Source organism: Amblyraja radiata, chromosome 17 (assembly GCF_010909765.2).
Source record: "Amblyraja radiata isolate CabotCenter1 chromosome 17, sAmbRad1.1.pri, whole genome shotgun sequence".
Lineage (NCBI taxonomy): Eukaryota > Metazoa > Chordata > Chondrichthyes > Rajiformes > Rajidae > Amblyraja > Amblyraja radiata.
This window is the reverse complement of record NC_045972.1, coordinates 22,690,516-22,716,261: the sequence shown is the minus strand read 5'-3', so window position 1 is coordinate 22,716,261 and position 25,746 is coordinate 22,690,516. Positions and strand designations below refer to the sequence as shown.

Genomic DNA, 25,746 nt, shown 5'->3' with positions numbered 1-25,746 from the left:
TGTATTAAATTTAATATATTAATGTTTAAAATCCATGCATTGAAGGAAGAATATTTTACAACCACAACCCTAACCGGGCGTCACCCGATAACAGCACACGTCAGCGTGTATGTCGTGCAACTTGACAGTTTTACGGGCGTCAGTCACTGACGCTCCGCAGTCGCCCAAGTGGGACAGGCCTTTAAGAATATCATTGTTCTATCTGGTACAATAAAATACTCTAGACTCTTCCTCGACTGGTCGTATTCACTGGAATTTAGAAGGATGAGAGGGTATGTGAAACATCTAACATTCTTAAGGGATTGGACAGGCTAAATGCAGGAAGAATGTTCCTGATTTTGGGGGAGTCCAGAACCAGGGATCACAGATTAAGAATAAGGGGTAGGCCATTTAAGATTGAGATGTGGAAAAACATTTTCACCCAGAGAGTTGTGAATCTGTGGGATTCCCTGCCTGAGGCATGATATTTTCCTGAACCTGGATGTAACAGATTTCAGGCTCCTGTACCTTCTGCCTGATGGTAGCGGAGAGATGAGTGCTTGGCCAGGATGGTGTGGGTCCTTGATGATGTTGGCTGCCTTTTTGAGGCTGCGACTGCGATAGATCCCTTCGATGGTGGGGAGGTCAGAGCTGATGATGGACTGGACAGTGGTTACAACTTTCTGCATCCTTTTCCGCTCCTGGACGCGCAAGTTGTCGAACCAAGCCACGATGCAACCAGTCGGCATGCTCTCTACTGTGCTATAAGTTCGAGAGAGTCCTCTTTGAAATACCGACTCTCCGTAATCTTCTCAGGAAGTAGAGGCGCTGATGTGCTTTCTTTATAATTGCAACATCTCCAAGTTTGTGGATGACATGAAGCTGGGGGACAGTGTTAGCTGTGAGGAGGATGCTAGGAGGCTGCAGGGTGACTTGGATAGGTTTGGTGAGTGGGCAAATGCATGGCAGATGCAGTATAATGCGGATAAATGTGAGGTTATCCACTTTGGTGGCAAAAACATTGATCAGCCATGATCATATTGAATGGCGGTGCAGGCTTGAAGGGCCGAATGGCCTACTCCTGCACCTATTTTCTATGTTTCTATCAGTGTGCTGGGACCAGGAAAGATCTTCGGAAATGTGCATGCCTAGGAATTTGAAGTTCTTGATCCTTTCCACCATCGTCCCATTGATATAAACGGGATTGTGGGTCCTTATCCTACCCCTTCCGAAGTCCACAATCAGTTCCTTGGTTTTGCTGGTGTTGAGGACCAGGTTATTGTGCTGGCACCATTTGGTAAATCGGTCGATCTCACTTCTATACTCTGACTCGTCCCCATCAGTGATTTGTCCCACAACAGTGGTGTCGTCAGCGAACTTAATGATGGAGTTCGCACTATGTCCGGCTACGCAGTTATGAGTATAGAGTGAGTAAAGCAGAGGGCTGAGCACGCAGCCTTGAGGTGCTCCCGTGCTGATTGTTATCGAGGATGACACATTTCCACCAATACGGACATACTGTGGTCTGTGGATGAGGAAGTCGAGGATCCAATTGCAGAGGGATGCGCAGAGACCCAGATCTGAGAGCTTGGTAACCAGCTCGGAGGGGATGATTGTATTAAATGCCAAGCTGTAGTCAATGAATCACAGCCTGACATATGAGTTTTTGTTGTCCAAGTGGTCCAGAGTGGAGTGGAGAGCCCGTGAGATTGTGTCCACCGTTGATCTGTTATGGCGGTAAGTTAGGATGATCAGTCATCTTTTGAATGGCGGTGCTGGCTCGAAGGGCCAAATGGCATACTCCTGCACCTATTTTCTATGTTTCCATGTGAGATTGCAATCTGTAACTCATGTTACTGGTCCAGTTGATTAACTAGCAAATCATTTCCTAGTTTGGATGTAGATGAACACCCTTGCAAGAAAATGGATGACTTAACATCCAACCTCGAGGTCAAAAGTAGACTTAGTTGGTAGTTAATATGATCTAGGGTAACCTGGATATACTCTTGAAATTTGATCCTTTACACAAGTCAGGCTGTTAAAAAAAAAAAAAAAAAAATGTGCGTGAGTGTGATGCACTGAAGTTTGTAATTAACAGAAATTGCTGCTATTTGCATTTTGGGGCAATTGGCTCAGTTATGTCCTAATTCCAATCATTGGTGGTTTATTCACCGTACATACTCTAGGCCATTGCTAGATCACAGGAATGCGGCCAACATAATTGAAGACCAACCACGGTTATTCCTCCTCCCCTCTGCTGTTGGCATTAGCCAGAAGGCATTCACCAATACACTCGGAAACAGCTTCATCACCTCTGTTATCAGGCTTCTGAATGGTTCTTCCATAAGCTAATGCACAGGCCGAATATCCTCTTAACCCAATTCTCCTGCCTTCTCCCCATAGTTTTTGACACCTATACTAATCTATAAATTTTGCTCTACCTAATTGTATTGATAACGAGTATTATCTGATTTGAATGATGCAAAATTACTCCTTGTTGTACCTCAGTACACATGACAATAATAATAATAATCCGAAACCTTCAGAATTCAAAATTTGAAATGAAATGTGTTCTGCAAGCTCGGGCCGAATGTGAATTAATCGACTTTGAACATTGGCATGCTGTGATCATCTTAGTTGCCGTGTGGGAATTCTGTTCTTGGCATGGCGTGGCTAATCATTTTTTGAAAAGAAAGAGGCTGTTGACAATTAATAGTTCATAGTTCTCCCATTGGCCCAAAATAAACTCTGTACAATAAACAACTTGACAAAAATAGTTGTCATCTGACTTGTAATGTAGATCAAATTCATAAGTTCCAGTAAATTAAACTAAATGCAGTTTTGTTTAAGAAAATGTAGAAATGAGCTATAAATTAAAGTGGGGGGGGGGGGGTTGTGGCTTACCCAATCCCCTTTCTGCAAAAAAAATGTACAGCAGGTCCCACAGACTAGCAATGACCAGTTTATTCCTGGAACACTCAAAGGGTCAACGTTTCTGAAAGTGCTGGAGAAAGTATGGTTGCTCTGAATGACCCTATATTCTTGTTCAGATGAAGACCCTGACTTTGTGTCGCATTCAAAAGTTTACATCTTTCAACTATGTAGTTTCTTCCTGTTCTAGTGCTTTTCCTCCTCTTGTGAAACTTTGTTCTGCATGGGATCATTATACATTGCATGTGGACAGTATAATGGTCTGGTCCTTGTTTTTATTGTGGCTACAGTGCCTCTGATCCATGAAATAATACACTTGCCCCATCCTACACACTAGGGACAATTTACTATTTTACTCAAGCTAATTAATCTGCAAACCTATACACCTTTGGAGTGTGGGAGGAAATCGGAGCACCTGGAGAAATTCACAGAGATAATGTAGAAACTCCGTACCGACGGCACCAGTGGTGAGGATCGAACCCGGGTCTCTGGCACTGTAAGGCAGCAACTCTACCGCTACGCCTCTATGCAACCTCATTCTAATTAGGAAATTGTTTTCTGTCTTATCATTTGTTACAGTGATATGAAGACTTTAAAAGTTGGGGAAAAAAAAGTTAAAAGATACAGTCAATGCATCTGCAGCCTGAAACACCAAGGTCACAAGGTCTCTTTGCTTTTGGAACCTATTTGCACTCAGCCATAGGTCAATTACAGCTTGTTCCAATAAAATGAGCATTTGTGGCCTTTGCCCAATGGTGTCTGTCTTGCTGTGAATAGGCTTTTATTTTGAAGGTGGGCTTGTGGTTATCAAAATATGCTTTAATTTGGACTCGTAAATGGTCAAAGTATATAAAAGTGAAATAAGTAGAGAACTCTCAGTGATTTCTTTCCATTTTGGGTATGTTAGTGTTGGCACATTTGTCACCACAGCACAATTGACAGCATTCTTGTTGGAGACGGGGGTGAAACAGCACTCTGGTTGTGCACCACATAACTTTCATTGCGATACCGGTGTGGAGGGAGCACTTGGCTGTCATAGATGCTCCGTTTCAGAACCAGGCTTGAATCGTGAGTCAAGAGTGTTTTAATGTCAAATGTCCCAAACCGAGCAACAAACTTCTTATTTGCAGCAGCACAATAGAATATGTAAACATGGTACTCTGTAAACCATACAATAGACCAAAAAAAGTTGGTTTGATATATATGCACATCATACACATGTTGTATATAATTCATACACACATATAATAGATACAGATGCATGTGTACACATGTGCGCTTGTGGATACATGCGGACACATATTATTGTGCGTGTGTGTGTCAAAAAGGCAGAGTCAATGCCCCAAGTCTATGTGGTTCAGAGGCTATCTGGAGGTTGCAGTGTTTAATAGCATGATGGCTGTGGGGAATCAAGGACATCTGTCCAGGTATAGAGGAAACAAGCTACTACAAGGTACTCCCAGTACTACTACTCCCCGACATCCATAAAATGCTGGAGCAACCCAGAGGGTCAGGCAGCATCCCTGGAGAATTGACTAAATAAGGGTCCCGACCCGAAAAGTAATCTAATCATTTTCTCCAGAGATGCTGCCTGAGCCATTGAATTACTCCAGCATTTTGTGTCCATCTTTGGTATAAAACAGCATCTGCATTTCCAAGTTATACTATTCTCCCAGATCCTGGTGGTACAGTTGCATCAATCCTGACTTCTGTACCTCGGCGAATGTGACAATAATAAACTTCAGTTAAATTGGGCATTGAGCTATATTTGGAGTAGATTTTGGATAACATTATCTCCTTTATCTGAGGAAATATATATGTGCTGAAAGTAGTTTGCAGCAAATATCTATGAGAATAGGCAGTTTATAACGTATAAATAACAGTTGAAGAGGCCAAAGATGGGTGTGTGTGTGTGTAAATATTGAACCTTTGGAGCTTTTTCTTACCTTGAAAGGCAATGGAAGCAGTATATTGAATATTTTTTTAACGCAAAGATTGTTGATAAGAAAGTGGGTGAGAGGTTATCATGGGCAGGAATCCAGAAATAAGGTCACGTGGATTGGCTTTGATCTTTTAAATGATGAATGTGTGCAAGTGGCTGCCTGGCCAACTCCTGCTCCTAATTTGTACGTAAATATATGTCAGTGAAATCTAATAACACATTCTTGAGAACCTTCTTGGCAGATACCGCCACTGGAGTAGTAGAGGTGGCCAGTATAGACACTTTAAAGCAGAAATTGATACGTGTGAGAGCCAGAGAGATGGGAGGTACTGGGGGTCGGAGAAGGCGTGTGAGGAGTATTAACATCAGTCCACACGAGTTGAGGTTAGTTTCTCCAGGTAATGACCAGTAATGCTCCGGCTATCAGTACTAGAGTGCATCCCTGTGTCGCACTGGTAGAGTTTCTGACTTTCAGTGGCAGAGACGCTGACTCTGGATGCTGTGGAAGTTGTACCTTCTCCCTGCAACTGTGTGATTTTCCTCTGGGTGCTCCGGTTTCCTCCCACATCCAAAAGATGTGCAGTGTTTGTAGGTTAATTGGCTTTTGTAAATTGTCCCTGGTGTGTAGATTAGACCTCATGTACGGGTGATCGCTGATCGGTGTGTACTCGGTGGGCTGAAGGGCCTGTTTCTGTGATGTATCTCTGAATGAAACAACCTTTGTCCAAGATTCTAGTGTCTACAGTCAAGAGTATCAAGAGTGCTTTATTGCCATTTGTCCCAGATTGAACAATGAAATTCTTACTTGCTGCAGCACAACAGAGTGTGTAAACACGTGTGCGGACGTGGCGCCGACGGACGAGAAGCCGAAGCAAAGAAGTGGAAGCCAAAGAACCAAATGGAAACGAGGCCGAAACTCCAATAAACCGAAAGAGTACGAAGACAAAACGCCTACTAACCAAAAGGATGGGCCACCTACATGCAAACTAACTGAAAGGGCGGGACGCTTAAAAGCCAATGAACCGAAAAGCTGTGTCACCTAAAAGCAAACATACCGAATGGCCGCTCTGTCGAAACGCTGCCTACACGCCAAAGGACCGACTGCCGCTCAACAGAAAAGCCCAGTAACGGACATGACGTTGCCGGGGGGCGGGACATGTCATCGATTGGTCCAGACCCCCGCGTCCATCACATCACTGTGAAGGGATGAACATTGTCCCACACCTCCGCTCCACCTGACCCACAGCCCACGGAGGGTGGCCGTAGGAGAGTGGGAGCTGTCCCGAGGGATGCGCACCTTCGGCCGCTTTCAGCTTGGTGCTTGGGTTCAGGTTGCCCAGTCACCTATGGCTTGTGTGGGAAAAGGGCCCCCACGCTTCCGTCTCTCCCTTCTCTCTCTCACTCCCTTCTCTCTCTCTCCCTTCTCTCTCTCTCTCTTCTCTCTCTCTCTCCCCCCTCTTCTCTCTCCACTCTTCAGCAGAGAAGAAACTGGTAAAAATTAGTGATCTGATCTACTTCTACAGGACAGAAAGGTTTGGAACTAAAAAGAAGGAAACAACAACCCTTCTCAAGCTCAGAAGGCAGTGAGAAATCGAGCGCCTAATCAAAGAGAGAAGGGACCTGAGGAAAGGGTGGACGAAATCCTCACTGGAGGAAAGAGTGGGCATCAACCTCCTGCAAGTAGATCTAAAGGAATGCCTGGGAAGACTGCGGAGAGCAGAAACCCTCAGAAATCGACGCAAGAAGAAGGAGAGGGCAAGAACATCCTTCTACAGATTTGTGAAAGGACTCTTCACAAAGGAAAAGAGCGGGTCACTTTAGGTGTCAAAGAGGGAATTGGAGGACCACCGGAAATCAACATACACAGACAACCAAAGATTTGAGCAGAGGGGGATACCTCCAGACACGCCACCCATTCCTCAACCAGCACACCAGTTGGACGACAGCCTCCCAAGGTGGAGCGAAGTCGAGAAAGCTGTGAGGAAGGCAAGGGCAGCTTCAGCTCCAGGACCAAACGGAGTTCCATACTGGCCGTACAAAATGCTCCAAATGTTCTACGGTTCCTATGGAGGCAAATGGAGGAGGAGGAGCCATCTTGGGGAACGGCTGCTAACCAGCAGCCGTCCGTTTAATTCACTTTTTTTGTTGTAGTTTTAGTGAGTCCTGTGCTTTGTTTGTGGGAGAGATAGACTTTTTAATGTGGGGGGCAGGGGGTAACAATATTTCTAGGTCCCTACCTGGTCGGTGAGGCAGCTTTTTCTCCGGGCTGCCCCGTCGACCCGTCCTCGTGGCCTACCAGCGGGCGTGGAGCGCCGTTTCCTGGCGGGGACCACCCACACCTCGGCTTCGGTGGCGGCACAGCGCTGGAGCGCTATCGCGGAGCGGAGCGGGCGATGCCTTGCCTGGGTCGCCACGCTGGATCGACGCGCTGGAGCTCCGGTGAGCTGTGACCGCCGAGTTCATCAACTGCGGATCTGCAGAGCAGAGCGGGCGGCGCCGACTTCAACATCGGGAGCCTGGGAGCTCCAAACCGGCGCGGCCTTGTCGGCTTCGGAAGCGGCGGTCTCCGGTAAGGAAGCGGCCGTTCCAGGTGGCCCAGCCACTGAGAGGACTCACCCGACGCCAGGGCAACAGCACCCGGCCAGAACGGCCAGGAACATCGGGCCTCCGTAGAGGCAATAGCGGAGGCCTCAATAGGCCTGACTTTGGGAGAACTGGGGATAGGGACTGGACATTGTGCCTTCCCCCACAGTGGTAACCATTGTGGGGGGATGATTTTTTGTGTGTAAGTGAATATTTTAGTTTGTGTCCAAGATGGCTGTCAAAAGGGAGCGTGTACGCTGGCGCGGTTTAGCTGCCGCTGCTGTCTCTTCACATTGTGTTTTTGATTTTTTGTCTTTGGATCGAATTCTGTCTTTAATTTGTGTATTGGTGATGTCTTTATTATTTATTTTACTCCGATTATATGTTTATTTTACTTGTTAATTTCTGTAAGGTGTCCTTGAGACTTTGAAAGGCGCCCACAAATAAAATTTATTATTATTATTAAATGAAGATAGCATGGAAAAAGCAAACCATCCCAAAAGCATGGTGAAGAGCAGGGGGAGTGGTGATCGCCAAAGAAAAAGATGCCTCAAACATCGACCAATTGGAGCATCTTATCTCAGGAGAACATGGATAGGTGAGATTTCAGGTTCTTCAGACTCAAAGACTTCATGTTCTCCTGAGGTGTGGCCTGATCTGCTGAGTTACTCCAACACTTTGTTCTTTTTTGTAAACCAGCATCTGCAGTTTCTTGTTTCTACATTTGTAAAACTCTTCTATTTTCTGAGCAGATAAAATTTCTAACAAAATAGAACATTGCACAGTGCAACACAGCCCACCATCTGCACTGACCACAATGCCAGTCTGAACTAATCCCAGTTGCCGGAACACGGTTCATATTCCACTTCCTTGCCTGTTCATAGATCTGTCTAAATGCTGCCTGACCTGCCGAATTACTCTAATGCTTCCTGGTAACAGTGTCTCTGCTTCGACCTATGCATCTGCTGCATTTAGAGTGTTGTGTTCAGTTCTGGGACCCATGTTATAGGAAAGATGTTTTCAAGTTTGAAAGGGTGCAGGGAAGATTTACAAGCATGTTGAGGGTCTGGGCTATAGGTTAAGCAGGCTAGGACTTTATTCCTTGGAGTGCAGGAAGATGAAGGGTGATCTTATAGAGGAGTATAACGTCATTAGAGGAATAGATCTGGCAGTCTCTTGCCCAGAGCAGGGCGAGAATGAGTGGGCATAGGTTTAAGGTGAAGGGGAAAATAATTTATAGGAATCCGAGGGGTAACTTTTTCACACAAAGGGTGGTGGGTGTATGGAACCAACTGACGGATGTGGTAGTTGAGGCAGGGACTGTCACAACATTTAAGAAACAATACAATACAATACAATACAATACCTTTTATTGTCATTTGAACCTCACATGAGGTTCAAACGAAATTTGGTTTCTGCAGCCATACAAAAAAAGAACCAACACAATTCAATTCACATAAACATCCATCACAGTGAGTCCTCCTCACTGTGATGGAAGGCAAAACTTAAACATATCTCTCCCCTGCACTCCCCTCTCCCCCCCCAAGTCAGAGTCAAAGACAGTCAAAGCCCTGTACATGGGTACATGGATAAGACAGGTTTAGAGGGATATAGGCTAATTGCTGGCAGGTAGGACTAGTGTGGATGGGATATGTTGGTCGTTGTGGGTAAGTTGGGCTGAAGGGCCCGTTTCCATGCTCTGGCTCTGACTATGAACAATGAACTGGATCCTTGACTTTGCCATCACAGACCTGAATCAGCACAAATTGCCAACACTAACTCAATGACCATCAGCACAGGGGCACCTAAGCGCAGCTTACTCAGTCCCTTGCTCTGCTCTCTCCAAAGGTTTGGGTTAGGCATTGACAATGATCGGTAAATCATGGGTATTGACCCCTCTGTCATCAAAGGGATTAAGAGGAAGCCCTGCCTCAAGAAGGCACCTAATGTAACCAAAGACCCACACCACCCTGACCACGTTCTTATCTAGCTGCTACCACCAGGAAGAAGGTATAGGAGTTTGGGAATCCTTACCACCAGGTTCACGAACTGCTTCACCCCCCCCCCCCCCCATCTACCATCAGACTCTTGAACCACTTCCAGCTCCGTGCCAATCTTCTATGGACTTTGCACTATTAAGTTTGCACTACACACTTTGGCTTGCATGGTTTACCTAGAATAACATAATTTATTATATATCCTGTTGCATTTAATGCGCCTGTAAACAGCAGCAGGTAAGAATTTCATTGTTCCATTCCCAGTACATTAAAAACGCTTGACTCATTATATGGCTGGTCTATCATATTTAATATGGATGAGAAGTTTTCTCTCATTGCATAAAGGCTATGTAGGAATATTTTTTAGCAGATTCCAATTGCCTGAGGAGAATGATGCTCTTTATCAGTATGACTTTGACTCATTTAGAAAAACAAACTTTTTAAAAATATAATTTATTTTCAAGTCTGAAGAAGGGTCTCGACCCGAAACGTCACCTACACCTTCGCTCCATAGGTGCTGCCTCACTCGCTGAGTTTCTCCAGCATTTTTGTCAACCTTCGATTTTTCCAGCATCTGCAGTTCTTTCTTAAACATATTTTCAAGTTGTTTGTTTTCCAAAATGGGTGCATTTAGCTCGAACAAGAATTTCTCCAGGTAATTCCAGAGTGGCGGGCAGGTGGCGCAGCGGTTAAGTTGCTGCCTTACAGCGCCAGAGACCTGGGTTCGATCCTGACTACGGGTGCTAAATATACGGAGTTTGTACGTTCTTCCCGTGACTGCATGGGTTTTCTTCGGGTGCTCCAGTTTCCTCCTACACGTCAAAAAACTTGCAGGTTTGTAGGTTAATTGACTTTGGTAAAAATTGCAAAATTGGCCCTGGTGTGTTGGATAGTGCTGGTGTACAGGGTGATCGTTGGTTGGCGTGGGCTCAACGGCTTATTTCAACGCTGTATCTTTAAAAGTAAAAGTAATGCCCAGCCAAATAGTAAATGTTTCTTTTGAGTAGACTTTTAATTTGGTCTTTCAGCTTATTTTAAAACTTCCTTTCATCGTTTGGAGAAAGGCCAAATGCCTGTTCTATTCTGAAGGTAGACCCAAAGTGCTAACGCAGCAGGTTAGGCAGCATCTCTGGAGAAAAAGTATGGGTGACGTTTCAGGTCGGGATCCTACTATAGACCGGCCTCAGTCCGACCCGATATGTCACCCATCCTTTTTCTCCAGAGAGGCTGCCCGACCTGCTGAGTTACTCCAGCACTTTGTGTCTATCTTTGGTATATACCAGCATCTGCAGTTCCTTTCTACGTGCATTCTATACTACCAGGGAATGAAAGGGTAGCATGGCACCGGTATCTTGCATGATCCTGAGAGATCCAGAGCACTTTTGAAACTCCCTTTCTTTGCACTAGAATGGCCCACAATGTCTGTGCCGAACATGATGCCCAGAACAATTCTTACCTGCTTGCACATAATCCATATCCCTCTGTTCCCTGCATATCCATGAGCTCATCTAAAAGTCTCTCAAATGCTACTATTGTATCTGTGACAGCATGTTCCAGGCACCAACCACCCTCTGTGTAATAATTTAAAAAAAATGTTCTTGCACAGTTCCTTTAAACTTTGTTCCACGCCTTAAAGCTATGCCCTTTAGTATTTCATTTTCCTATTTTGCGATATTTTGGGAACTGTTTATCCTAACTATGCTGCTTAATATTTTATAAACATCTGTCAGGTTTCCCTGAAACCTCTGTTGCTGAGAAAACCATGCTGGTTTCTTTGGATTTTCTTTGCATTTTCTCTCAATTGCAGCACAATTGACTGTGCTCTTTGCTGCCAAAGTATTAGTCTCTAGAATCCGCTTCCTAAACTACCAAATTGATTTCCCAATCTCATTTAACTAATTCCTGGACTAAACCTTGAATTCTTTTTTCCTGTGGATCTGTCAAATCTTGCTTGAAGACCATTCCTCTTAATCACTACGATGTTTAACCTTGTTGAAAGCACTAAGTAAATGTTTTAATATTACTGCTTGTTACATCTATGTCACTGCTATGTTTTTTTTAAAATGCGGTATAGTCATTGCTGACAGGACTAACATTTATTATCCAGCTTTAATTACTCTTTCTTGAGTCAACCACATTGGACACATGACATGACATGAGAAAAGATTGGGTAAGGACAACAGAGACTTGGAAGTACTCCAGTACTTTGTGTGCATCTGCATTTCCATGCATCTCAACAAATTATTGACGTCTGTTTGCTCTTGACATTTGGGCAAAAAAATTAAAAGACTCGCTGAACCATAAAGGTTGTCAGGATAAAGTGACTGCCAACTTCCAGAAAATAACAATAGTCACTGCCCCTTGAGAAGCATCCTGCATAGGGGAGCTGTTTTGACCACATCAAGAAACACAGTATCTCTGAAGAACATGGATAAGCGACTTTTCGGTTCGGGATTCTTCATCAGACTCAAGTAGTCTTCCCTCAGCGAACCAGATGGGGCCGTGCTGTGCATCTGGCAGTTTTGTGATGTATTTTACTCAAACTGGAGGCAGCACAGCGGTGCAGCTGGTAGAGCAGCCATCTCATGGCACCAGAGACTCTGGTTCGATCTTGACCTCGGTTGCTGTCTGTGTGGAGTTTGCACCTTCTCCCAGTCACTGCGAGGTTTTCCGCTTGATGCTCCGGATTCCTCCAACATTCCGTAGATGTGTAGGTACATTGCCCCTAGTGTGTAGAAAGTGGATGAGAAAGTGGGATAACATAAACTAGTGTGCACGGGTGATGGTTGGCATGGATTTGGTCGGCTGAAGGCCCTGTTTCCACACTGTATGTCTAAACTAAACAAGATCTTCTATGCATTGCAAAGTCCACACCGGAAATTTTCCCAGCTTTATAAATAGTTGATGGATAGAAATTGCACAGGTGCCATGTGAAGGAGAGTGGGAGGAATTCTCTGCTGCTATTGTGGATAGAAATGTGGCATATTTATCTGACTGAGGGATAGGCTGTCCCTTGTAACATTTCCAAAAGTTTTGTATATTGAACCACAGTTACATGCCTGAGACTTTTTTTCCAAAAAAAGCCTAGTTTAGTCATCAAATAGATGAAACTATTTGTAATTCTTCTTAAATTTAGAAGTAATCCCAATAGTTTTTGGTGTAATGGTGCTGTGGGCCACTTAACCTTGTATTTCACAACACGTGTCTGCTTCTATCTCCTGTAGCCACAGCAGATGCTGATTAATGTTAATATTATATGCTTCTGGTATGGTTGCCAGGGAGATTTGGCTCAATGTCTGACCTTCTGTTTCTGCAATGAAATTTGATTTTGTTTTTACAGCTAACCAGATCGTGTTATTTCCATCTTGTTAAAAAATGTATTGAATTAGCACGCTTGAATCCCACTGATTTATCTTGGACTTGTTACAACTGTGTGATTGACAGCCATATTTTTCCTTTTCCACCTGCCCGCACCTTTCCTTTTCCCTAGTTCACGGAGGAGTACTTGAAGAAGATCCCAATGAGCGAATTTCCTCGCGTGATTGTAATCTGCGATGGCTCGTGTGGTGAGTCGAGTTCCGTGCTTGGAATCAGCTCGGATTACATTGTGGAGTCGTGCAACGCTTACGGTGCCAACGCTGCCTTGGAAAGAGCTGATCAGCGGCAGGTACCCTTTCTCGGAGCGTTACGGTTTTCATGTTTTCCGTGCAGTCAATGTAAAGATGCTTCCACATTGATCACCGTCTAATAATGTACTCTAGAGATAGACACAGAATGCTGGAGTAACTCAGTGGGTCAGGCAGCATCTCTGGAGAAATGGAATAGGTGACGTTTCGGGTCGAGCCCCTTCAGTCTGCGAAGTCAGGAGAGAGGGAAACTAGAGATATGAAGAGTTGCAAAGAACAAATGAATGAAAGTTATGCAAAAGGACAAATCAAATGTATGCTGTGTGTAGGTTGGCTTGGAGTGTCAGGAAGTTCTGGGGATTCTGTGTCAAGTGTACAACATTGCAGGAATGTTGCCTGCACTGCAAAATAAGCCACTGATTTTTCAACTAAATTTAGACAAAACAGAAGCAAAACTATAAGTTGCTCTGTTTGTCTGCTACAACTTTTTGGACATAACTATCGCTGTAAATCGATAAACACAAATTTGCTCCATGGTGGTGCCTGAATGCAAGTTAGTTAGAAATATTTGCCGGATCACTTTGTATCTATCACGAACATAGAAATGCTTGGGTTTAGGTTTATTATTGTCACGTGTTCATAGGTACAGTGAAAAGCTTTGTTTTGCATGCTATCAGATCAGATAATACTCTGCGTAAATATATTCTGGTCAAACTCCAGTGCAAAGGAGATGATACACAACGCAGAATATGATTCTCGGCATTGTAGAGCACCAATTCTTTGGACAAAGTCCAATGTCCGAAATAGTGGTAGAGGTGAATCGGGCGATACCACAGCTTTTGGGTACTGTCTGATTTCACCTCTACCCCAATGCATATGGTATCTCATCTTTTATACAGTCAGATTGAAGAGATTAAGATGATTGATTCCCTGTACTCCTCTGGTTCAGGCAATACCAAGGATTCATTGCCATCTGAGTGAAGAATACTTTTGTTCCTCTCAGTCCAAAATGGCCTAATCCTCATCCTGAAACTGGTTCTCTGCTCTTCAGCCAAGGGAAATAGTCTTGCTCCATCTAGCCTGTTAAGCCCTTTGAGATTTGTGTATATTTTGGCAAGATCTCCTCGCACTAAATTCGAGAATTTAATCCTAGATTACTAAAGGGAAAAAACAACTATACAGAGATATACAGCATGGAAACAGGCCCTTCAATCTAAAGAGTCCACGCCGAGCAGCAATCAACCCATACCGAACACTAGCACTATACTACACACTACGAACAATGTACAATTAATTTTTTTACCAAAGCCAATTAATCTACAAACCTATACACCCCTCTTTGGAGTGTGGGAGGAAACCGGAGCACCCGGAGAAAACCTGCGTGGTCATAGGGAGAACATACAAACTTCGAAAGGACAGCACCCATAGAGGGGATCGAACCCAGGTCTCTGGCGCTGTAAGGCAGCAACACTACCACTGTGCCACCTCTGGAACAACTGTCGTATTTGTTGCCACACTCCGTCTCTGACAATAATATCCTTGGTTCTTGCTGGTTTCCCAAACCAAAGACAGTAAACCCACGCAATAGCAAATCTCTGTACAGTGGATTTCGGTTATAGTGGACCAAGGGTCCCGTGGCACGGCCCCATCCACTTCTGCCAGTTGCACAATGAGCTGGCACTATGTGGCGAGAGCTTCCAGTTGCGGTAACGGAGAGTGCGAGCAGCATGATGGCATTGTGAGTACCGAGCCCGTCTCCGGCGCACTGCATGTGGGGCCGGGAGCTCTGTGGCGCTCTGGCCTGTGAATTCCCACTGATTTAGCCCCCCCCCACTTAAATTTGTTTACTCTAGTTGCAACTAATATGGATTGAAAATTAACCAGTGTTTAAATATGATTAAGGCCGTATCCATCTGATTGAATCACACGCACCATTGAAGCAGAAGGATACAGAAACGCAACTGCACAAGCAAAACACTGCTGATTTCCATTCTTGTGATGGGAGGCCATTTGGCCTATCACGTTTATGCCAGCTCTCTGAGCAATCCCTTTGCATTTATCACATGATCATTATTCCCCGGCCTTATTAGTTTTTTCCATTTACTTACATAAGAGGGGATTCACAGTGGCCAATTAATTTAAAATCCAGCACACTGGAATGTCAGGGAAAATCCATTCTAAGGAGACCACTCCAAACTCCACACTGTTAAAAAGAGACAGTGTACAAGAGCACAAGGCATTGTGTAAGGCCCAGTCTCTGGCAGTGTGACAGCTGTATTGGATACAGTGTGTGTTGGAAGGATCTGCAGATGATGGTTTACACTGAAGTTACACACAAAATGCTGGAGTATCTCAGCCGGTCGAGCAGCATCTCTGAAGAAACGAAATAGATGATGGGTCAGGTCTGAAGAAGGGTCTCAACCCGATATTTCTCCTATTCCTTTTCTCCAGAGATACTGCCTGACCTGTTGAATTACTCCAGCATTATATGTCTTCCTCTGGTATATCCATACTGATCAATAGGGTGTGTACATTTACAATAGAGGCTGCATTTGCTAGTGCATAGTTGTAGTTCTCATACTTATTGACATTTGAATAAGTAGAAATTATTGACTATTTGGAATAGACAATAGGTGCAGGAGTAGGCCATTCGGCCCTTCGAGCCAGCACGGCCATTCAATGTGATCATGGCTGATCATCCCCAATCAGTACCCCGTTCCTGCCTTCTCCCCATATCCCCTGACTCCGCTATCTTTAAGAGCCCTATCTAGCTCTCTCTTGAAAGTATCCAGAGAACCGGTCTCCACCGCCCTCCGAGGCAGAGAATTCCACAGACTCACAACTCTCTGTGTGGATAAAATGTTTCCTCATCTCCGTTCTAAATGGCTTACCCCTTATTCTTAAACTGTGGCCCCTGGTTCTGGACTCCCCCAACATCGGGAATGTGTTTCCTGCCTCTTGCGTGTCCAAACCCTTTATAACTTATATGTTTAAAAAATATCACCATCTCATCCTTCTAAATTCCAGAGTATACAAGCCCAGCCGCTCCAATCTCTCAGCATATGACAGTCCCGCCATCCCGGGAATTAACCTTGTATACCTACGCAGCACTCCCTCAATAACAAGAATGTTCTTCCTCAAATTAGGGGACCAAAACTGCGCACAATCCTCCAGGTGTGGTCTCACTAGGGCCCTGTACAAATGCAGATTGACTTATTTGCTCCTACACTCCTCTTGTTATGAATATGTTATGAATATGCTGCTTAAATAAACAGTTATGTTGCATTCAACATTCAACGTGGGGTAATATTGTCCCATTTTGATCAATCTTTCCAATTTGCAAAATTTTGCTCTATTTCTCTCCCCAGAAACTCCGCCTTCATGGATTGAGGAATGGGTTTGCTGGGAGCTTAGACACAATTAAGCTTTTGGAAAAAAATCATCAGTTTATGTATACAATCCAATACACAGTCCATATTTCACATAACCCTACCATGCAAATGTCAACTATTTCCATTGAATTATGGACTAATTTTTGGTGAACTCTCTGGAACTTCATGTGAATGTAGAATCAAGTCTGATTTGAAAAATATTGGTTTCTTTCTCATGCTCCTGAGCTGCTCAAAAATGCTGGAAATACTCAAACCACAGTGTCTTTCCACAGATGCTGAATTTCTTACCACCGCATCTGTGGAGAGAAAAACAATATTAATGTTTCGGGTCAATGATTTCTCAGATTTAACTTTTGAATTTCTCTGTCCGCATTTTTGTAGAAATGGTGCTTAATACAAAAAAAGGACATGAAGTCCTGGCATAACTCAGTAGGTATGGCAGCATCTCTGGATGACATGGATAGATGACATTTCAGGACGGGACCAATTTGAAGAAGGCTCCCGACTCGAAACACAACCTATCCATGTTCTGTTGAGGAGTTTAGAAGGATGAGGGGGTATCTTATAGAAACATATAAAATTATAAAAGGACTGGACAAGCTAGATGCAGGAAAAATGTTCCCAATTTGGGGCGAGTCCAGAACCATGGACCACAGTCTTAGAATAAAGGGGAGGCCATTTAAGACTGAGGTGAGAAAAAACATTTTCACCCAGAGAGTTGTGAATTTATGGAATTCCCTGCCACAGAGGGCAGTGGAGGCCAAGTCACTGGATGGATTTAAGAGAGAGTTAGATAGAGCTCTAGGGGCTAGTGGAGTCAAGGGATATGGGGAGAAGGCAGGCACGGGTTATTGATAGGGGACGATCAGCCATGATCACAATGAATGGCAGTGCTGGCTCGAAGGGCTGAATGGCCTCCTCCTGCACCTATTTTCTATGTTTCTATGTGTAGGAAAGAACTGTAGGTGCTGATTTATACTGTCAGCATATCTGAAGAAGAACGATAGGTGATGTTTCGGGTCAGAACCGTTGTTCAGACTAATTCTCCAGAGGTGCTGCCTGGGCTGGCTGAATAACTCTAGCACTTTGTGTCGTATTGACTGCTGCCTCTTGTTACACTTGAATAATTCCGCTGGCAGCGTCTTAATTTCTTCCCATGACAGATCGAGATATAGCCTGTTTCGGGAGACTGGTGTCTGTCTAATATGTTGGGTATCATCCCCTCGGAGAGACTGAGGGACTTGATGCTGGAGAGGATGATGGTCATGTTGCTCCTTCCAGTGAGTTTGCAGGATCTGCAGAGGGCATTCAACAACGTTGGAGGATCTTAACTTGCATAAAAACTGAGCAAATGAATTCATGGAGTGTGTGTGGATCAAATGAAAGGACTGGACAAGCTAGATGCAGGAAAAATGTTCCCAATTTGGGGCGAGTCCAGAACCATGGACCACAGTCTTAGAATAAAGGGGAGGCCATTTAAGACTTTTGCAATTGCAGGTTGCTTTTAACTTGTAGTGTGGAATGAGAAAGTTTTGATAGTTAAGGTGTCTTTGAGGAGACGAGTAAGTGGGATGGCACAGAAGTAGAGTTGCTGCCTCACCATGCCAGAAACCCAGGTTCGATCCTGATTATGGGTGCTGTCTGTATGGAGTTTGTATTTCCTCTCTGTGACCATGCGGGTTTTCTCTGGGTGCTCCAGTTTCCTCCCACATTCCAAAGCAGTACAAGTTTGTAGATTAATTGGCTTCTGTAAATTGTCCTTCGTGTGTACGATAGAACTAGTGTGAATGGATGATTGTTGGCCAATGTGGGCCAAAGGGCCTGTTTCCACGCTGTATCTCTAAACTAATTTAATAAATGAAGAGTGTTTAATTGTCATATATACCGGCAATGTAACAATGAAATTCTTGCTGCAGCTTTGCAGGCCCATGAGCACAATAATGCACCAGGTTAAAGTATAATAATCAATAATACAATGATTTAATAACCATAAAGCTAACAACCATAATAAAACAAAACCAAAGTCTGTAGTGCAACCAAAGACGATCATAATGGAATCAGGGGAATCATCATAATAAAAAGTTATGTCAAGATTGTCCTAATTGTAGTTCCATCTAAAACTAGTTTTGTATCCAAAAAAAATCAAATGATGAATTTGGGAGTTTGCTATTGTAGATTGTCATGACTTTTAGTTGATTCACGGGTAATAGTTGAAAATTTAACGTAGGTTTGCAGGTAAGAGGAAATACAGGAAGTGATCTGATCATAACAATAATGATGCATTAACATTTCTCCTGTCATCTAATTCCATATTTGTTCCCAAATGCAGTGATACTGAAGAAGTGGAAGTTTCAGAAGTTAACATGAGAAAAACAAGGCATTACTAAGGAAAAGTAGAATACAACAATGGAACTCAAAGAAACACTGACTAGGGAAAGCTTTCTGAGATCCATAGAAAGGAAAAAAATAACTGAAGTTAATGGGATTGTTTCACTGACAAAGCTCGGAAAACTATATTGAGAAATAGGGGAATGGCAGAGAAATATATTTTCTTTGAAAGAAGATGCAAAACTTCCCTGTGGTCTTGGCGACCTGCATGTTTAGTGTAAATGAGATGCTTAAAGAAATGAGCACCAATGAAATACCAATACTTGTGAAATGAATGGGATGCTTGACTTAATCGTAATTACTGTATAACCTATCATTTTGTTAGCTTTGGAGGTAGCTGTGGAGGTGGTGGGCACAGGAGTTGTCACCTTCCAATTTTCCTTAAATTGTAGACCAGTTACCGAAGATGGCCAAGGGTACACCATGATTTAAAGGTGGCATGGAGAAAATGGATCTCATTTGCCTGCATTTGATTAATCAGCGTCTGCAATTACTTGTAAGAAGATTGAACTTTATTGCCTTCCATCACAGTGGGGAATGTGGAATCCACTGTGATGGATGTTTATGTCGACTTTTATGTGGTTGTGTGGCTTGTTGCTTTTCACTTATGGTAGTATGGCTGTATGGTTACTCAAATTTCACTGTACCTTAATTGTTACATGTGACAATAAACTGACCTTGAAACCTTGTTTCTAAGGTTTAGATGGATATGTGCCAAATGCAAGCAAATGGGGCATCTTAGTTGACATGGACAAGTTGGGCCAAAGTGCCAATTAGCACCGTTGGAGTGTGGGGAGAAACTGGAGCACCTGGGGAAAACCCACACAGTCATAGCAGGAACGTAAAACTCCGTACAGGCAGCATCAGTAGTCAGGATCAAACCCTGGTATCTGGCGCTGTAAGGTAGCAACTCTCCTGGTGTGCCATGGTTTGAATTCTCCTGATGCACTTCCTCTTAAGGAGAATACACTATCACTACCTCTATTTCTGGTTCCATTGCAAATTTGTAGAAATTTCTGAGCAGATAAAGACATGAAGTGTCATGAACATTAATGTCTTGAATTTCTGACTAACATAAATAATAACATTGAGTGGGTTCATTTCCAGTTTTGTTTATTAAAGCAGCAAGTGTTTGGGATTTTTCCACCAGTCAAATTCTGAATACAAGAATGTGGTCCTTGAATGGGTCCAGAATTGATTGAGACTCTCCGACTTGCACAGTTCCCAGTTGGACTTATGCCTCCAGACTCCTGCTCCAATTCCTTTCCCACGGTATCCAGTAGAATTAACTGTTAACTGAGGGGCACAGGTCAAGAGACATTCTGACGATGAATGGTACCAAAACATGGTGACTCTTGCGCGCAGTCTCTGTGGACTATTTCTATAGCTTTGTTTAGTTTAGAGATACAGTGCAGAAATTGATCCTTTTGCCCAACGAGTCTGCGCTGACCAGTAATCCCCATACACCAACACTATCCTACACACACTAGGGACGATTTACAATTATACCAAGCCAATTAACAAACAAACCTGTAAGTATTTGGAGTGTGGGAGTAAACCGGAGCTCCCAGAGAAAACCCACGTAGGTCAGGCGGAGAACGTACAAACTCCATACAGACAGCACCGGTAGTCAGGATTGAACCTGGGTTTGTGGCACTGTAAGGCAGCAACTCTTCTACTGTGCCACCCTTTGCACTTTGCTACTCGGGGATTGTGTTTAGGTATGGCAATACTTTACTGAACTGAATGCAAACAAACAATTTCACTGTTCGTGTGATAATAAAGCACCATGGAATGGGACCAACAGTCTGTGTAAAAAGGAACTGCAAATGGCGGTTTATACCAAAGATAGACACAAAGTGCTGGAGTAACTCAGCAGGTTAAGTAGCATCTCTGGAGAAAAGGAATAGATGACGTTTTGGGTCGGAACCCGTTAGCTTGATACAACCCAACAGTTTGGTATCTGCACTGCACAACGTGCCCGGCTAGCTCAGTCGTTAAATCATGAGACACCTAACCTCAGGGTCGTAAGTTCAAGCCTAACATTGGGTAACACTCTTGTGTGCCAAAATATGGCTACGGATGCAAGAATTTCACTCTGCAGTGAATATGTGACAATAAAGAACCAGTAAACTGTTGAAGATTGTAAGCATCACTGGAGACTTGTCAAAGTAAAAGATGACTGCTAAAATGTAACCTTATGCTCTGCTGGAAGGTTGAGTGGTCCCACGGCAGAAAGGTTGAGGTCTTGGTGTTCCACATGGCTTCCTAGACTAGTCCGCACATCAGTCACTGACTTGTCTACCATCTGGGATTTTTGGTGAACAAATGTGACCATATCTCGTTTCTGGTATTCTCTGGCTGGAATAAATGTCCAGTCTCTACTGCATGAATGAGACTAGTCCCAACACATGCAGAGTGACTCCATCTCTTTGATCTTCCACCTCCCAAGAGAGAGCTAGATTTAGCTCTTGGGGCTAAAGGAATGAAGAGATATGGGGAAAAAACAGGAACAGGGTACTAATTTTAGATGGTCAGCTGTGATCATGTTGAATGGCGGTGCTGGCTCGAAGGGCCGAATGGCCGACTCCTGCATCTATTTTTCTATGTTTCTATGCCCTATTGTCAGAAGGTCACCGGCAGTTGTTGGATAATAACTTGCTGAGAATAGTCACTTCCACATTACCTTATGATTTTAACTAAACCTTTCTGGGTACTTTATTTAAAAGGAGCCATATCTCATTCTAGTGTTTTATTGCCGTTGATGTAGATTGATTTGACAGAACGTAGAACATTGAACAGTACAGGATCAGGCCTTTCGGCCCGCAATGTTTGTGGCATTAATGATGCCGATGCAAACTGCACATCTGACTGTATGTGGTCTTTGTCCCTCCCTTCTCTTCCTGTTCATGTTCCTGTCTAAATGCCTCATGAACACTGCTCTTGTATCTGCTTTCATCACCTTCATAGGCAGCACGCTCCAGGCACCAAAAAAAACATTAACATTTGCCTTGTAAATCTGTTAACTTTCACCATCTTGCCTTTTAAAGCTGTGCCGTCCAGTATTATAATATCCATCAAAGCAGGGTAGGAATTTCACAGTGAACAGTGTTGTAGATTGGAAGGACTGAGGAGTACAAGTGCATAGTTCCCTGAAAGTGGCATCACAGGTGGATAGGATGGTGAAGACAGGGTATTGAGTATGGAATAACAAGAAACTGCAGATGCTGATTTATACCAAAGATGGACACAAAATGCGGCAGTGACTTTAATAGTCAGGCAGCATCTGCGGAGAAAATGGTTAGGTGATGATTTGGGTCGGGACCCTTTTACAGACAGTGCGGAAGGGTCCTAACCTGAAATGTCACCTATTCTCCAGAGATTCTGCCTGACCCGTTCTAGTTATTCCAGCATTTTATCTATATTGAATATAGAAGTTGGGATGTCATGTTGTAGTTGTATGAGATGTTGATGAGGCTGCACCTGTAGTATGATGTTGAGTTTGTTCACACTACCATTGGAAAAGTTGCCATTAAGCTGAAAAGAGTGCATAGAAGATTTATGAGGATGTGGCGAGAACTTGAAGAACAGAGGGAGAGGTTGGGCAGGTTGGGACTTTATTCTCATGAGTATAGAACCCTGAGAGGAAACTTAATAGAGGGCTGATCTCACAAAATCATGATGGCATCGGTTTAAGGTGAGAGGGGAAAGATTTAATAGTAACCTGAGCGGTAATTATTTTCACACAGACTGGTGCATATATGCAATGACTGGCCAGAGGAAGTAGTACAGTAATATTTAAAATACAATTGGGTAGCTGCATGACTAGCAAAGGTTTAGCGGGATATGTCAAACACAGGCCAATGGGATTAATATAGATGGGCATCTTGGCCAACATGGAAGAGCTGCACCAAGGGGTCTGTTTCGAGGGCTGCATGACTCTTATCAGGTCTCCAGACCTGCTCCAGAGAAAAATATACAAGTTAGCCCAACCCAAATATATTGTCTCTCCAGGAGCATGCAGGATGTTCTACGGCCTGTATTCAATCCTAAATCCCCAGGCCTCTGTTAGAAGCTGCAGTCCCTGTGCTAACAATACTTTCCGGTCCTCATGGTTCTTCCCAATCTCCTCAAAGTGCAGGCAAATAGTTGTCCTTTCGGGCTGCAAGGAGCGGCACCGTGACACAGCAGTAGAGCTCCTGCCTTACATCGCCCGAGCCCCAGGTTCAATCCGGACTCTGGGCGCTGTCTGTTTGGTGTTTTTATGTTCTCCCTGTGGCCATGTGCATTTTCTCCAGGTGCTCCAGTTTCCTTCCACTCTCTAAAGACGTGCACGTTGGTAGGTTAATGGGTCTGGTGAAATAGCAAATTGTCCCTAGTGTGTAGGACAATGTTAGTGTATGGGGTGAGTGATGGTTGGCACAGACTCGGTGGGCCGAAGGGCTTGTTTCTGCGCTGTAACTCTAAGCTAAAAATCTAAACTAGGCTAAGCAGGGGAATGATTAATGGGTAAGAGCACATAATAATTGAACAGCTTTCTAACCTTACAAAAGTCCCTTTTTTCCAAGACCCAATTTCAAACTTGGACAGTGGCGTTAGCTTGGCCCTGGACACAAACATCTTGCGTGAAAGGTTATTTTGAATTCCATTCCCCAGTGGATCAAGAGTATAAAGGTGCCCATTTACACTGATTTTATATAGTCAAATCAGCAACTTCACTCAAAGGACTGTAGATGGCTGGATTAGGGAATGGAAAATGCCAGAGCCACTCACTTAAGTAGAAGTTGAAGCATGGCACATTTGTGACACTGGAGGCCAATTGGCCCATAGAATCCGTGCAGTACCAAAGTTTTGCACATCTTCAAGCAGTTGCTCAGTAGGTCTGCAAGGCATCTGTCTTCATTAACACATTCAGATACTCACGAGTTTCCACCTGCATCCTTTCCAGGCAGTGAGATTTCAACATACTCTGCATGAAAATATTTCCCTCTTGTTTCTTCTAATTCTTTGTTCTAATTTAAGTCTCTGCCCAGCATTTGATTTGACACAGAGAAATTAGTTCTTCCAATTTGCATGCAAGCCTGCTCATACACCCCTTTTATCATGTGCTTGTTTTCCCATGACATCTAAGCCTCCCAGCCTAATCTCATCTGCCAACACTCTGTCAGTGGCCAGGCATTGGTGGCTTTCAGTAACATGCTGCCAAGAGTTGTATCAAGCTGCAACCTAACAATCTTTGAATACATTTCCAGTCTAACCTCCCTGATCTTATTCTGTGTCCTGACTAATACAGCAAGGCATTCTGTGTGCTTTGTGAAAAGATAACAAGGGGCAGCACAGTGGTGGAGCTGCTGCCTTGCAGTGTCAGAGACCTGGGTTCAATCCTGACTACGGGGTGCTGTCTGTACAGAGTTTGTACATTCTCACTGTGACCGTGTGGGTCTTCTTCGGGTGCTCCAGTTTCCTCCTGCGACTTACAGATTTGTAGGTCAATTGAATTTGGTAAAATAGTAAATTGTCTGTAGTGCGCAGGATAGTGTTCGTGTACAGAGTGATCGCTGGTCAGCATGGACTTGGTGGGCTGAAGGTCCTGTTTCTGCTCTGCATTTCAAGTCTAAAGTAAACCGTTTAAGGGTCTGTAGTCAAGCACTCTGGGGCCCTGTTCCCCACAATTCAAGATTTAACTCTTATTGCACAATTCCTTACTTTGTTACAGATCTCCAAATGCATTAGAAACAGAAATAGCTGCAAACACTCAGTAATAGGATTGGCACAGTTTCAGTTGTGTTAGAAACACAAATAGCTGGAATCGTTCAGCACGTCCAGCAGCATCTATTTAAAGAGAAACGGTTAATGTCTTGGGTCTGGGACTCTTCAGCAGAACCCTTACATGAACCCTAACCAGAAAACCTTGTACACCTCTCAGGATTTAATACCATTCTCTACTTCTCTAAGACAATCTCCATGCTCCCGCCATTGAAAGCTTCTCTCCTCCTTCAACGACACTAATGGCTAATTTTAGTATTGTCTCCAAACTCCTTTCATCATGCCCCCTTCATTAAATAACTACATGTGTTCATAAGACATACGAGCAGAATTAGACCATTCAGCCCATTGCGTCTGCTCCACCATTCAGTCGTGGTTGATCTATCTTTCCCTCTCAACCCCATTCTTCTACCTTCTGCTACCTTTGACACCCTTGCTAATCAAGAACCTGTCAACCTCTGCTTTAAAAATATCCAAAGACGTGGCCTCCAGCACAATCTGTGGCAATGAATTCCACAGATTCTCCACCCTCTGAAGAAATTCCTCCTTTATTGTAAAGATATGTCCTAGACCCTGGTCCTGGGCTCACCCACAAGTGGAAACATCCTCTCCACATCCAGTCCTTAGTTCCTTCTCTGGAATTATTTATCCATTCAAATGATGTTTCATTCAAATTAATTTCTACTTTTTGCAAGGCTACATTGATGATTTGCGTTCTGCTCGTCTTTTTTCAAGCTTGCTAATTTTGCTTTTTTTGGAGCTTAAACTCCCATTCCTGACCAGAAATATAATCTTGCAAAAATAAGGCTTTGTATGATCACTTTGCACATTTGCTCTTTTGTACTTGGACAGCTCCCAATTTCCCTCCCACTGTTTGCACTTGAATTTTTCAATCTGACTTTTCTTTTTGTTATTTGCAGCATTCCAGGTATTCTGCATTGAGATTCTTGGGTTCTGTGGGTCCCACTTAATGCACTGGGTGACGTTAGCAGCCCATGTGTAACGATCAGCATGGCACTCACCGGAAGTCTCATCTACTGTTCTGTTCCATGATTCAAACCTCCCGAACAAATGGCACAAAGCTGTTAGCAGGAGGACGGTGACTGAATTTGTTAACATCAATAGATCCATAACATCTGTAG

General features: G+C 43.7%; 1 protein-coding gene across 1 annotated transcript in view; it reads left to right on the top strand.

The window, feature by feature from the left end:
• The window catches only part of LOC116982582, a 68,250-nt gene that overhangs the window by 15,504 nt on the left and 27,000 nt on the right, over window positions 1-25,746 (top strand). The window contains exon 2 of the mRNA XM_033035853.1: window positions 12,923-13,099. Coding sequence (XP_032891744.1) covers window positions 12,923-13,099 — 177 coding nt within the window. The remainder of the gene's footprint in view (window positions 1-12,922; window positions 13,100-25,746) is intronic.